Consider the following 15165-nt stretch of genomic DNA (forward strand, 5'->3'; position numbering starts at 1 on the left):
TCTGGAGGAAGTGCTGACGTAGGCGCCTGTAATGGGAAGTCCAGGGAGGAGGGATAGGTGATAGTGCAGCCGTTAGAGGAAATAGGGGAGATGGGGAGTGCCACAGGGGCGGCCGAGGATAGTTGAAGAGTGACTGCACGGCACAGTTCTAGCTAAACTCACCAGGCGGCCTAGTAGAAGTAGTCACAAAGGCATGAATGCAATCCACAAAGGAATGCAATATCAAGAGATCGGAGGGGAACAGATGTAAACGGTACACACAGCCCAAAACCGAGAGAGGCGCAGAGCCCATTTTCAGGTTTGAAAACTAGGTGCCCGCAAGATAGGTAGATATCCTCTCAGGCGCCAGAGCCAAGTCCGAGCCGTGTCAGAGCGGTTTGGCCATGGAGATGATCCCACTACACATGATATGTTGCCACTTTCTTAGCTGGTATTAAAAACCAAGCTGAGGACACAACTCCAGAAGACCCCAGAGTTCAGTGGCTACTCACGCCTCCAGGCAGGGACTTTCCTTTAATGCTCCGCAACAGCTGCTGTAACTATTTTGCACCAGACTTTGTGGCAAACCCTGACCTGGCTGCCATCTTTTATCACCATCAGGAGAGCTCTGGAGAAAATCCCCCTACTGGCCTTGCGTCTTAGCAGTGCCCCCACCTCTGCGGTTTCACGTGCTGATCTTATTACAGGGCCCTCTTCCTCCCCTGCTGGTGCTTATGAGGTGAAAACGTCAATACTGCTATGGAGAAGGTCTCTGATGCCCCGGCCTCTGTTGTCTTGCGTGCTGGCTATTCTTGGAGGTCCCCCTCCCTTCCTTGCTGCTGCCAATAGAGCATGTTAATGTTCGGCCGGTTTTATGGAGAAGGCCTCAGCTGCCTGTCTCCCAATGCGTCTGCAGTGTGCTCCTCTGCTGTCCCAGTAACACTGGGTTGCGCTCCCCGCCCAGGCCTCCCACTCACTGCGTGTCTGGAGCTGGCGTCACCAGCCTTGCTGACCAGCAGCCTTTCTATCCACGCACTCCGATGTAGTCAGGGAGCTGTCCTCTGTGTCTGTTGCCACTCTCTGGAGCAGATCTCCTCCGTGGCCGCAGCCTGCATCTCTGTGCACCCCGAGGTTGCTGGGTGCCTCACCGCCTTCTGACTGAGCTCTGTTTAGCTTTGGAGAGGGCGTCCCTGCTCAAGATGGCTGACACTACCCCAGCGACTGACCCGCAGGGTTCTTCGTCCTGTTCGGCCCCATGCTCTGCTGCTGGTTATGAGGAGGCGATTCAACTCAACATCACCTCCAGCCTCCTTACAGCCAATAAAAAGTGCAGATGTCCAGGATTGTTGGGGATATATTTTGGGCCGGCTGCAGAGCTCTGCAGGCTCAGATATGCTCACGTCTGCTCACAAGAAATCTTCATGTGGTCTTGTGTGACCCACACTCTCTTTAGAAATAGGTAACCCCTGCCTTCACTTCTGGGCATGAGCCAGCACCATGGCTAGAGCTAACTACGGGTTATCCCCCAATCATTACCCCTCTTGGATGCCATACTAATCAGAAGTCTGCATTATATGTGTGAGCCAACCTCCAAATCTATGTGCAGAGGACCCTAGGAGTGGTTTCAGGGTAGATCCCTGACTCCTGGGACATAGTCAGCTACCCCATAACAGTCACCAGCTTCTTGTCACAGGTACCTATCCCTGTCCCTTCCCTGGGACCTAATTATCATTACAACTGCCAGCCTCTTGTCAGTTTCACTTCTGTCATTCGTTGTTACATCTGTCACTGAACCATAGGTTCTCCATAGTTATAAAACTCCACTGCCACCACTATGACCATAAAGTAAGGAAGGGTGTCAGCGGTTCCAAGCGGGCTGTACTAAGGAATTCAAAGATGTCATAACACAAGTCCAGAGAGGCAGGGAAATCAGCCCCCGGTCACGCAGTATACATCAGCTTGCAAGGAGCAACATGAACAGGACGCCACACAAACAACCATGCTTTGTCCGACCCATAGGACCAGATGCCATGATGATAGAAAATGCTGCAGAACCCTGACCGCCTTAAAAGGCAAATATCCAGATTCTACCACTGAGGCCATTTGTGATTTCATTGTAAGGCTCTGTGTTACACTGGCCTTCTTACAAGTTGGGCGTAGAGGGTTAAATGCAGTGGTATTATCGTATACCGCCATATTACAGCACCACCAAACTATGAGTTGTATGGAAAGTTGGAGGATTCATCTCCAGCTTTGAGCTGGAGGTAAATCTACCCACTTTCTGGCAATTTTCAGCTGATTTACAGCGGCACAATTTCCCCCGCAGTAATTCTGCTGAAAATGCCTCATTGAGTCCTATTGACTAACAAAATGGGGACATTCACCGCCACTTGTAATCCAGCGGTAATGCAGCCGGACCAAGTAGCGGTAACCGTAATAAAGTTTGCTGCTATCTGGGCAGATTTACTGCTGAGATACCACCAAACTCGTAATGAGGCCTGCTGTGCCCCTAACTCTGCTACTCAGCCACAGTTCTCAGCTAAGCAATGTCCATCATGCGCCCCCTCCTGACCGGCTGAGCTTCTGCATCCTCGGATTCTTGCCCTGCTCTTGGCCCAGTTCTGCAATATCATTAATATTCACTGTCACTCTCATAAATCCGTGAATGATGCCAAGAGCTACATTAGAGGATGCAGGGAGCTGGTATTGTTTTAAGCTGAGAGGGAGAGGGTATCCAGACTGGGATGGGGAGTGGAGACAGACACGCATCCTTTCTCCTATCGCACAGATTTACCATTACCACTCATCGTGTCGGACGACTCAGCAGGTCACGAACGAGGTAGTAAGATGTTGCTCTGCTGAGCTATTAATCATAAGCGGGTGTACATGACACCACCCTTTCCTAAAGTCACTCCCATAGTCTGGGAAAAAGCCCTAAAACAGTGGAGGGACTCAACATACGCAGTGGGAAGTGTCAAAGGGAGGGAACACATATATATATATATGCAGTAAGATATCATGCCAAGGTCAAAGGTCAAAGTCATTGAATCGACTTTTCCTAATTGGAAAATATTGCAGAGGGCAAATGATCATTTCGCTTCCTCGCATTAACATGGCTCTCAGACAACTACAAAGTAATCACTCATGAAACCATACCCAACAACTACAAGTGACTGCAATCTAACAGAGAAACCAGAAGAGGAAAGGGGAATCGCTGTAGCACATCAAAACCAGATCACCTCCACATTCTTACCCTCAATAGACATCGAAGACTGCCAATCACATCACTCTTAGTCCACCTCAAACTCCACCAACAATTCAACCTACTCTTCCTTCTTATGTACAGACCCCCATCTACAACCCCACTTTTTTATCACAAAACTCATTGATGCTATAGCCAACCTAGCCATAAGCCTCGACAGCATCATCGCTCTGGGCGATTTCAACATTTGGTTTGAAAGATAAAATGACATATAATTAACTAACTCGCTCTGCACCTTCCTGGAAACTGTCCACCTCAAACGAATGGTGAGCAGACCCACCCACAGAGCTGGCCTGAACCTCAGTGCCATTTTGGCAGGGGTGGTCTCTCTATGCCCAACCCACTGATACCAGTCATCTAGAGCAACCATCATATAATCCCTTTCACAGCCAAAATCCCATGCCGCATGATTCCCACTATCATAAAACATCCAGCAACAAACCAAAGGAACTGGAAAAGACTTGACCTAGAAATATGAACACAACTACTTGAGACTATCAAACCCGATACCTCCTGACAAAACAAAATGACACCAGACGCTCTTGAAGAGAACCTCTCCACATGTATCACAGACATGTTGGACCAATTGACACCCTTAAAATCCATCAAGCCCACACCAAAAATAGCTGAGAGAACTCAAGAAAGCAAACCGTTAACTAGAAAAGAGATGGAGTCCATCTACAAACAGTGGACACAATTTACTACCAACGACAAATTTGGCTATCCAAACCGGCATTCCTGAAAGCGAAGAAAATACACTACGTAACAAACCCACAGAAATAAATTTACAGAATTATGAAGGACCCAACCTCATGCAGCAACATCATTTTGTACCCACACAAACGTTATGGACCACGAAAGAGCAAAAATACAATCAATCTGACAGGCCATAGACACCCTCCCAGAAACCAGCACCCTAGCAACCGGTACAAAACTCAGCAGATTAGAACCTGTAAGCAAAGGCATTTTCGACAACCTACTAAAGGAAACTAACATGTCCAGAGCTCCCAGCGACCCACCCCCACCGAATATCTGCAAAAAGCTACTTGCCCATAACACGCCTGCTCTCTACACCCGACTACTAATACATCTATCACTAAACAAGGGAACAGTACCAAAATCATACAAATCTGCCCATGTAAGACCCCATTAACAAATGAGACAGGAAAACCAGATGACCCTGCCAATAACAGGCCTATATCAAATATAACCTACCCGTAAAAAATCTTGAAAACCATGTGTACAAATAACTACTCAATCATCTGGAAAGCAATGTACTAGTTGACCAATCACAGGTTAGTTTCAGGCCCATGAGAGGAATTGAATCTGCACTCCTCTCCATATGGGATGAGGTAAAGATGAACTCACACAATCGGCTCTCATACTACTCGACATATATGCTGCTTTCAATATGATCAAACACACAACACTGATCAAGAGACTAGAAAAATCCAGTATCCAAAGCTCTGCACTACAATGGCTATAATCGTTCCTCACTGACAGAACAGAAAGAACCTATCTACCACCATTTAGATCAAACCGGGCAGATAGCACAGTGAGCTAAGTGCTCGCCCCGGAAATCTGTTGCAACATGATGTAGAAGGTTTGAATCCCAGCAGGGTCAACTCAGCCTTTCATCCTTCTGAGGTTGATATATTGAGTACCCCTCTGTGGGATAATAATATCTTCTGTTATTTCAGTGCTCTGAAACCTGTGGGAGTGTAGCGCTATATAAGAATTAAATTATTACTAAACACAAAAAACATCACCTGTGGTGTACCACAACGATCAAGCCTCTTCACACTAGCTTTTAAAATGTCATAACCCCCTAATGAAACATACACAGACTTCTAAACTGACAGCGTACAACTACCCAGACAACACCCAATTCATCTTCAGGGTACCTACTAGCTATGACCCTGACAACGCCCTCAATAAGCGCCTTGTCGACCAACGCCTGTATGGTAAAAAACAACCTTAAATTAAACCCAATCAAAACAGAAATAATAATTTCTTTGCAAGATGTCAATCTAACACAGGCATCTCTCACCTGGCCCCTAATCATACGAGCTCGCCTGGCGACCTCAACAGTGATTGAATCCTGGGAATGCTCATGGACAGTGCTCTGACATGGATCCACAAGTCAACGTGATAGTAAAAACATTTCCCTACCACCTTCCTCCCTTACCTCAACTTTCTGCACGAAACCCTTGCGATCAGTTCCTTGATATTATCAAGAATCACTATGCAAACAATCTATAATTAGAAATGCCCGAACGCCTCACCAAAAAATTGCAACGCATCCAAAATACTACGCAAGACTACTCCTAGGACTAAAGAGGAGAGAGCACATCACCCCAGCTCTGGGAAGTCTCTCACTGGCTACCAGTAGAGAAACACATCAATTTCAAAGCTCTCTGCATGATGCAGAGATCGCTGACCTCATCTCGGACAACAACCTTGATGCCCTGTTCATCACTGAAACACAGTTTGCCCCATTCTCCCCACATGTTTTCAACATCCTCTTACCCCAAGGCTACTGCATCCAACATGCCGACCACCCAGGAGCGACTGGCCATGCTCCATCGCCCCCTCTCCCTGAACAAGCTCATTAGATTTACTCACCTGACGGTCCCTCTATCACACAAGGTATTCATCATCTTCCAGCTCATCTACAGACCACCTCACAGGAGTGACATCTCCAACTTACTCTCCTTTGACAAATTAGGACATTCTAGTAATGTCTTTCTTGATGATTTTAACATCCCTGAATCACAGGCTGACACGCACACATCATCCTCCTGCATCACCTGTCCTACCCTAGCCCACTGGACTGGTCTGATTACACCGCCATCCCATTAACAGTCACCCACTCCACTACGGCTCACAAAGGTCAGGCTAAACCACCCCTCACTCAAAGCTGCTCATTCAAAACCTTCCCGGTCAATGAGCTAAAAGCAAACTTTGCAGACTTCCCCACCATAGGGAACGCCTCAGGCCTCCTGGAATTATTCAGCAACTCTGCTATGAAACTGGTAGACACTGATGCCCCCCTAAAATCCAGCTGGGCTAAGACCAAACCATCCGCCCCATGGTACACTCCTGAGCTAGCCCCCAACAAACGCTCAGTAAAAGCCCTAGAGAAACAGTGGTACAAAAACCCTGACTCGGGATACATCACCAACCTCAAATCTCTGCGCGCAAACCGTAGGATTCTGATTACCGAGGCCAAATCTGCTTACTACTCCACCACCATTGCAGCAGCCTCTAATAGGAGCAAAGCCCTCTTTGAAGAAGGAAAGCGTTGTACCAAACCCTCACTCGACCCCGAGGTACCAGCAACTCAGGAAAAATTCAATGGACTCTACAAATGTATTATTGAAAAAACAGACAAAATCCGAGAGACCATTAAATCAGCCTCTCACAGCATTAGCATCCCCTGCACCCCGGCACGCACACTGCCCCTCTCGACCAAATTCTCTCCTCTCTTTCCCCAGATCGCCTAAAAATGATTGCCTCCCTCAAACCTACTTTCTACTCTGAAGATATAATTCAGGCCTCCATCAGTAAACAATTGACGGGCCTGGCGCTCAAAGCGTTCCTCAGCATCGGAGAAGGGTAATTCCTGGGCATCCTCAAAGCTAGTCTCAAACGACCTCTTTTGAAAAAGAAAAACCTAGATTCAGACAACCTGACCAACTACCGGCCAATTACATACCTCCCGTTTATTGACAAAATCACGGAAAAGTAGTTGCTATACAACTATTCGCAAGAATCAAACAACTCCCCCTCCTAAATGAGGATCCGCCAGGGTTCCGACACAAGTGTAGCATTGCGACAGCAAACATCCAGGTGGTGGATGATGCCCTCCAAATCATAGATAAGGGTGACTCAGGCCTCCTCGCCCTGCTTGACCTCTCGGGTGAAATTGACATCGTCGATCACTGCATCCTTCCCTCCCTTCTCGCCGACAGGATGGGATTCTCTGGCACTGTCCTGAATTGGTTTACCTCTTACCTCTCATGCCGACACCAGGCCGTCCAGATTAACTTGTTCCATTCTAACCATCTCCAGGTCTCCTGCAGAGTACTCCAAGGCTCCATCCTCTCACCAATACTTTTCAAACTTTACATGGAGCCTTTGGGCACTCTCCGCAAATATCCTAAAATATGCATCTAATGTCACACGGCCAATACTCAGTTGTACATGAGAGTAAATAGTTAGTAATCCTACCTCAACTCCTACATCCCGGATTTGTCGTCCCAGTGCTGAATAGTAATCTTACCTATATACCCCCACATCCCAATTCACCATCACAGTCCCCACTAACTCACCTCACTCTTCTTTGTCACAGTACCCCACTACCACTATGTCACCTTTCTTCATCACAAAACACCACTACCACCATTGCACTCTTTCTTACCAATCCACCACTACCACAACACGTTTCCTCATCACAGTACCCCACTAGCACCAACTCTCTTTTCCTCGTCACACTCCCCCACTGCCATCACATCACTCTTTCTCGATGCAGTATCCTTCTATCTCCACTTCACTCTTCCTTGTGACAGAATCCCAATACCACCAACTCACTCTTACTTGTCACAGGTCCCCACTACCACCACTTCGCTCTTCCTCATTGGAGTCCCACACTACCACCACCACACTCTTCCCCATCACTTCACTCCACTAGCACTAACTCACTCTTCCTCTTCACATCCATCCACTGCCACCACGTCACTCTTTTCCATCACAGTTTCCCACTACCAGAAACTCACTCTTTCTCATCACAGTACCCCACTCCAACCACGCCACTTATCATTGTCACTTTACCCCACTACCACCAACTCAGTATTCCTCATCATAGTCCCCCAATATCATGATCTCACTCTTCCTTGTCACCATCCCCACTGCCACCACATCACTCTTTCTCGTCACAGTCCCCAACTACTGAACTCAACTCTTCCTTGTCACAGTTCCTGACTACCCCACCTGCCTCTTCCTCATGACAGTCCCCAGCTACACAACTTCAGTCTTCCTCGTCACAGTCCTCCACTGCCACCACATCATTCTTTCTCATCACAGTCCCCAACTACTGAACTCAACTCTTCCTCGTCACAGTTCCCAACTACCCCACCTGCCTCTTCCTCATCACAGTCCCCAGCTACACAACTTCTGTCTTCCTCGTCACAGTCCCCCACTGCCACCACATCACTTTTTCTCGTCACAGTCCCTAACTACTGAACTCAACTCTTCCTCCTCACAGTTCCCAACTACCCCACCTGCCTCTTCCTCATGGCAGTCCCCAGCTACACAACTTCAATCTTCCTCGTCACAGTCCTCCACTGCCACCACATCATTCTTTCTCGTCACAGTCCCTAACTACTGAACTGAACTGTTCCTCGTCACAGTTCCCGACTACCCCACCTGCCTCTTCCTCATCACAGTCCCCAGCTACACAACTTCCGTCTTACTCGTCACAGTCCCCCACTGCCACCACATCACTCTTTCTCGTCACAGTCCCCAACTACTGAACTCAACTCTTCCTCATCACAGTTCCCGACTACCCCACCTGCCTCTTCCTCATCACAGTCGCCAGCTACACAACTTCCGTCTTCCTCGTCACAGTCCTCCACTAATGCCATGTTGCTCATCCTAATCACAGTACACCATCACTATTCTTATCCAGTGGACACAATAAATACGATGTTGTGTAGCTCAAGAACAGTTATTGATAAATGATATGACATCAGTTATGTTATCAGAGAAGAAACGACAGAATTACCGGCCGGTGGGAGGTATAACATAACAAAGCCCTGGAAATTCAGGACAGTGATGGTTAAATTCAATGAAACAAAGGCCTTTCATTTCAGTGAAAACTCTTTAGTAGAAGTGACATTAAGGTGCAGATTGAATGAAACAAATCCCCTTACATTCAGCAGGTGCTGGAGGCGACGCCACATTAACTATGAGGCCTGCATTGCTGAGCCCGTGCGCACTCTGATGGCTGATGATATCACACGTGACATCATTTATGGCATCATGAGTGATATCGTTGGTACAGCAGATCACGCATGCAATGTCTATCATTTTGGCTTTTAGGTGGTGTCGTAGTTCCACTTATGACCCAACACTATTTCACTGGATTACAGATGGGAACGGCTGGGATGTGAGGAGAGACACACACATGTTGGCCTTGTGTAGGTATTCACCCACCATTGACCATCCATGGGCAAACTTATCTCTAAGGCCATCCCCACCTGCTACCTGCTGAACCCAACCAAAAACACACACTCCTAGAATCTCTGTGTGATAGCTGTATTACAAAGTAACACCAAACTATGCTGTATAGGGCCTGCCAGTGTTATTTCTAAGCCATCTTCTGACAGTTAATTGCTAAATTGCTGTTGTAAACGACCTCCAGGTGTAACCAAATATATTTTCCATGCCTGGTTATAAGCAATAAGTGTGTCCTCACATCTGTTCCTTTCACTAAAGTCCTATTAAAACAACCACTGGCACATGCAACAATATTGGCATGTGTATAGCCCAAACACACGCCAAAATTGTTGTTTAATAAAAGCCTTTTCCGAGGACAGCCATCATACGCCCAGTACTAAAACCATTTTCCCGCTGTTACCATCTTATAGCCCGATGGTACCATTAGGCCAATGCTTGGCAAATGCTATACCATGCCTATGCAAAAGCCTGAACTGTTGTTTTTGTCAATGCCTTATAGACATGTTGCCTAATGTTTACATGTCCACACAATGTACCCTCTTCCTGCAGCTCATGCCATCTCCCTGAGCTCGCTTTTCCAGCAGTGTCTCCTTAAGGCTCCTGGCTTCAGGTGTAGAGTCAGAAGCAACCAGAGCTTCCCAGCTCAAGGCCCAAGATGTGAAACGCCTTCCTGCCCGGGTCCTGGCTCCTCCCCTTTCCACCAGATTCTAGAAAGGCGGGTAAAAGTCTCCTCTTTCAATAGTGCTGGTTTATCCAGGCTGTGTTGTGCTCACTATGAATTCTTCCACCTGCATGCTGCAAGCACACCAACAATCCAATAAACTCAAGTCTGCCTTTGCTTCTAGTCGCGGGCCCCATACCCTGTGTCTGCAGACCCCTACTGTTGGGGACCCTCCCCCTGGGTCACCAGAGCGGGCCACACCGGTGTCAGGACCACCCGGCAGACACATTTGGGGCTCTGTTCACGCAGCCAATGTTCAGCAGGGGGCACCCTGCAGGCCCCGGTTCACCGGAGCTGACCACCGTGACTGGGGGCACCCAGCACACGGAGGCCCTAGCTCTGGGGACACCCAGGCCAGAGTTCTTCCAAAGGCCGTGATCAGACGGCAGATCCATTCACCAGGGACGGCGATGCCCAGCAGGGGCACCGTCCAGATGCCGGGCCACGTGGCAGGGCTCGGGCATACTGCATGGCACCGGCATGGTGCTCCACACATGACACAGGAGTCCGCTCTTGGTTTCACTGACGAACCGGAAACGGCTCGTCCCTTTTATTGTCTTGGTCACATGGTTACCACCATGTGACCATGATACAGTTCCTGGGCGCTACCATGCTCCCCAGGAGGGGTGACATGCAATACCTACCCTGTGTCATCTGAGGTCCTTTTGAACACTGTGAACTCATGTAGGAGATTGACAAGCAATGTAGCTTTGAACGTTAGCTCCTCCCTTGCTGAAATCTGTGTCAAGGCGCATGGCAGCCTTTCTGGGAAGAACCCCCTCTGTGGCATTAAGGGTTCCCTCTAGGCCTTGTCTTAGTGGTGTTGCTAGGTCTGGAAAAGACCTGGGACTACGCTGATGTCAGAACTGTCTGGATTGGGGGCTAGCTAGCCTTTTGATTGTAGCTCCTGAGATTCTATCCGTAGTTACAACCAAAAGACCAAGGGCTACAGCACTCTTAGCCCCCCCCAGCAACGCCTCTGCAGAATAGGGTGACTGCTACCCTTTACTCTTACATAGGTGGAAACTCAGAGATATATATATTCAGCACTTCTCCACCCACTCAGTACCCACCATGAACGCGAAAGGGGTCTTACCGTGCGTTACAGGGGCTGCCATGCAGTGAGTGCAGAGCAGTGTGAGGAACAGCAGAGCCCCGCTCGAGGAGTCCATAACTCTGCTTCTCTACTTCCAACGGGCTGCTGCAGGACCCTGGCCAGGGCAAATGGGACATTCAAATAAAGCCAGAGTGTGGTCACCAGTGTTTGCAGACACTATTGGGCACTGAACTCTGCCCATCTAATCATTAGCAGGAATTCAAGTCCAGCCAAGAGCCCGGCTGCACCAGGACAGCAGGAGTGGGCAAATGGACAGCCGTCTAGGTAACTCCACCGAGCATGACTGCCCTGTGCCACAGGTGGAGGTCTCATGGGGGTGTCACATTCTCACCATGGGAGCAGGAGTGGGCAAATGGACAGCCGTCTAGGTAACTCCACCGAGCATGACTGCCCTGTGCCACAGGTGGAGGTCTCATGGGGGTGTCACATTCTCACCATGGGAGCAGGAGTGGGCAAATGGACAGCCGTCTAGGTAACTCCACCGAGCATGACTGCCCTGTGCCACAGGTGGAGGTCTCATGGGGGTGTCACATTCTCACCATGGGAGCAGGAGTGGGCAAATGGACAGCCGTCTAGGTAACTCCACCGAGCATGACTGCCCTGTGCCACAGGTGGAGGTCTCATGGGGGTGTCACATTCTCACCATGGGAGCAGGAGTGGGCAAATGGACAGCCGTCTAGGTTACTCCACCGAGCATGACTGCCCTGTGCCACAGATGGAGTTCTCATGGGGGTGTCACATTCTCACCATGGGAGCAGGAGTGGGCTAAGGGACAGCCGTCTAGGTAACTCCACCCGCATGACTGCCCTGTGCCGCAGATGGAGTTCTCATGGGAGTGTCACATTCTCATCATGGGAGCAGGAGTGTGCAAATGGACAGCCATCTAGGTAACTCCACCCGCGTGACTACGGTGTGCCACAGGTGGAGTTCTCATGGGGTGTCACATCCTCACCATGGGAGCAGGAGTGGGCTAAGGGACAGTCTTCTAGGTAACTCTACCCGCATGACTACATGTGCCACAGGTGGAGGTCTCATGGGGGTGTCACATTCTCATCATGGGAGCAGGAGTGGGCTAAAGGAAGCCTTCTAGGTAACTCCACTGAGCATGACTACCCTGTGCCACAGATGGAGTTCTCATGGGGGTGTCACATTCTCACTATGGGAGCAGGAGTGGGATAAAGGAAGCCTTCTAGGTAACTCCACCCGCATGACTACCGTGTGCCACAGGTGGAGTTCTCATGGGGGTGTCACATTCTCATCGTAGGAGCAGGAATGGGCTAAAGGAAGCCTTCTAGGTAACTCCACCCGCGTGACTACCGTGTGCCACAGGTGGCGTTCTCATGGAGGTGTCACATTCTTACCATGGGAGCAGGAGTGGGCTAATGGGAGCCTTCTAGGTAACTCCACCTGCATGACTACCCTGTGCCACAGGTGGAGGTCTCATGGGGGTGTCACATTCTCACCATGGGAGCAGGAATGGGCTAAAGGAAGCCTTCTAGGTAACTCCACCGGCATGACTACCGTGTGCCACAGGTGGAGTTCTCATGAGGGTGTCACATTCTCATCATGGGAGTAGGAGTGGGCTAAAGGAAGCCTTCTAGGTAACTCCACCCGCGTGACTACCGTGTGCCACAGGTGGAGTTCTCATGGGGGTGTCACATTCTCACCATGGGAGCAGGAGTGGGGTAAGGGACAGCCTTCTAGGTAATTCTACCCAGCATGACTACCGTGTGCCACAGGTGGAGTTCTCATGGGGGTGTCACAATCTCACCCTGGGTGTAGGAGTGGGCTAATGGACAGACTTCTAGTTAACTCCACTGTTAGGCAGAATCACCTTCAGTACCCTTTGGGAACACTACAGGCAATTAAGACGACAAGTGTAAGGACAATTTCACCTCAAGCCAGACTTATCTCAAGAGTTTAAGTGAGCAGTAGAACAAGTTACACAAAGGACCAACCAATACAGTGATTCAAGTAAACACTTACTCAAGGTTTCTTAGTAAAAGAATATACATTTATTTACTCAATCATTTATAAACCATTACACTAGCACAAGCAGCTCAATATCTGTTAGGAAAGATTTCATATTTGAATGTAATTTTCCCTCCATGTGTCAACCCTCAAACTTTTTGCTGCTGTTCTACACCCTGATCTAACCTTTGCCAGAGAAGCGCAGCCTCAGCCGCACTCCTCTGGGCTTTCGCTCAATTCTTATGGGGAAACTGACATGCCCTTAAGACAGTCAGTACCGGGAGACTTTGTTTCCCTTAGTCCTTTCCTCATGTTGCAGCTTTTGTGCAACATGTAACAGGTGTACAATGTAATTTACCTTACAGTACACTTGGGTCTCTAGTCATTCCAAAGGTCCTAGAAACTCTCGCTGGACTTATTATGAACTGTGCAGGTGTGTCACGGACATGACTGGTGGCAGCGTTCGTTTATCTTATGTTTTGAACCCTTTTTTGTCATGTTAACCGCATTAACCGCGTTTGGCACTAATAGGTGGCCTGGCACCAAAATGGCCATGCCACAAGGTTCTTTGTCCTGTCCTTTGGCCATCTTGCCCCTTCACCTCTCCCAGGTCGAGCCGACCCGGGCCAGTCCTTATTTGGTCATGCACTTTCCCGCGAAACCCAATGCTTTCGCGGGCTTCTGCATGGCTTGTGTGTGTGCCTCCAGGATGTGGGCTGGGATGTCTGTTCCCAATACACATTCTGGGTGCCAGAGAGTCTAGAGTGTCCTGAATGCCTGGGACCACTGTGGTCCGTGATTGGTCCACATATGGAGTGAGTGTTTGTGAGCAGAACTCCCATTGGGTCCTCTCTGTTTTGGCACGAAGGGAACTTTGGATAAGAGGAGGCTGAAAACACCACTACCATGTCGATCTCCTGCGTTCACACCAAACAAAGGATAAGGAGGCAGGTATCCTGCAACAAGAAGCCGAGTCGAGGAACCGCTGGTGATCCGCTGGAAGGTTTGGCACCCTGAGCCCGCTGTCGTCCTGCGAGATCCCGCTGCATCTGATTGTCCTAGAAGGTCTGCGAAGGCGCATCGACCCATTGGAATAGTGGGACCAACTATTCTCGGCACCTTCATCAAACCCTGCAAGTAAGCCTCTTCGGAAGTGTCCCTGTGCCAACCAGTGGGCTGACCAGTTTACACGGGACGTTTGCTCTGTCACCGCCACCGTTTCGAGGAAGCCCTAGGAATTTGGCATACTGCTAGCTCTGTGTCCACGGCGCCCTCACACCGAATTTCATACACTTGGCATTCCCAGGTCTGAAATGAGATGAGTGCGCCCGGACCCAAGTAAGCTCGGTTGCCGTGTTGCCCTGCTGTGGCAACGACCTGTGCACGTTTGCTACATTTGTGACCCCCTTGACCCTGAATCCTGCTACCGCGGAAACTACACAGTGTTGAGACGTCCTGATTGTTGCATTCGAACCTGCCAGCAAAAGTGAATTGAACTGGCGAATTCTGGGTCTGCCTGCGTCGGGGACCGGTGAGTAGCCCATACCCCAACCGGTGGCCCCTAGCGCAGGAGCCCATTTCTTTTCTACCGCTGTTGCGAAATAGCGACTCCATCCCGCACTCTCCACCTGCCTCTGCCCGCAAGTGGAGGTCCTCCTTGAGTAGGGGGGACTTGTTCTTCATCGACCGCCTTCACGTTCCTGAGCTGCTAGTGACCCTTGAAGAGACCCTATTTTGTCCATTGGCACCAGCGCGTGCAGGTACTATTGAGCATAAGGCTCCTCTCTTCGTAGGGCTTGGACTGCCTCTTAGGTGTATTTCTGATGATGAACTGGGTCTAACGATTACCTGAACTGCCTGTTTTCCTCCCCATCT

At 49.3% G+C, this 15165-nt stretch overlaps 1 protein-coding gene across 1 annotated transcript in view; it reads right to left on the reverse strand.

Annotated features, from left to right (window-relative positions):
• The window catches only part of LOC138570297 (cocaine esterase-like), a 955042-nt gene extending 943630 nt beyond the window's left edge, over positions 1 to 11412 (reverse strand). Inside the window, exon 1 of the mRNA XM_069649071.1 lies at positions 11299 to 11412. Within this exon, the coding sequence (XP_069505172.1) occupies positions 11299 to 11374 (76 nt within the window). The 5' untranslated portion in view covers positions 11375 to 11412. The remainder of the gene's footprint in view (positions 1 to 11298) is intronic.
• Between the last annotated feature and the right edge of the window lie 3753 nt (positions 11413 to 15165).

This window comes from Ambystoma mexicanum, chromosome 2q (genome assembly GCF_040938575.1).
Source record: "Ambystoma mexicanum isolate Mex_15411 chromosome 2q, UKY_AmexF1_1, whole genome shotgun sequence".
In the NCBI taxonomy this organism is placed as follows: Eukaryota; Metazoa; Chordata; class Amphibia; order Caudata; family Ambystomatidae; genus Ambystoma; species Ambystoma mexicanum.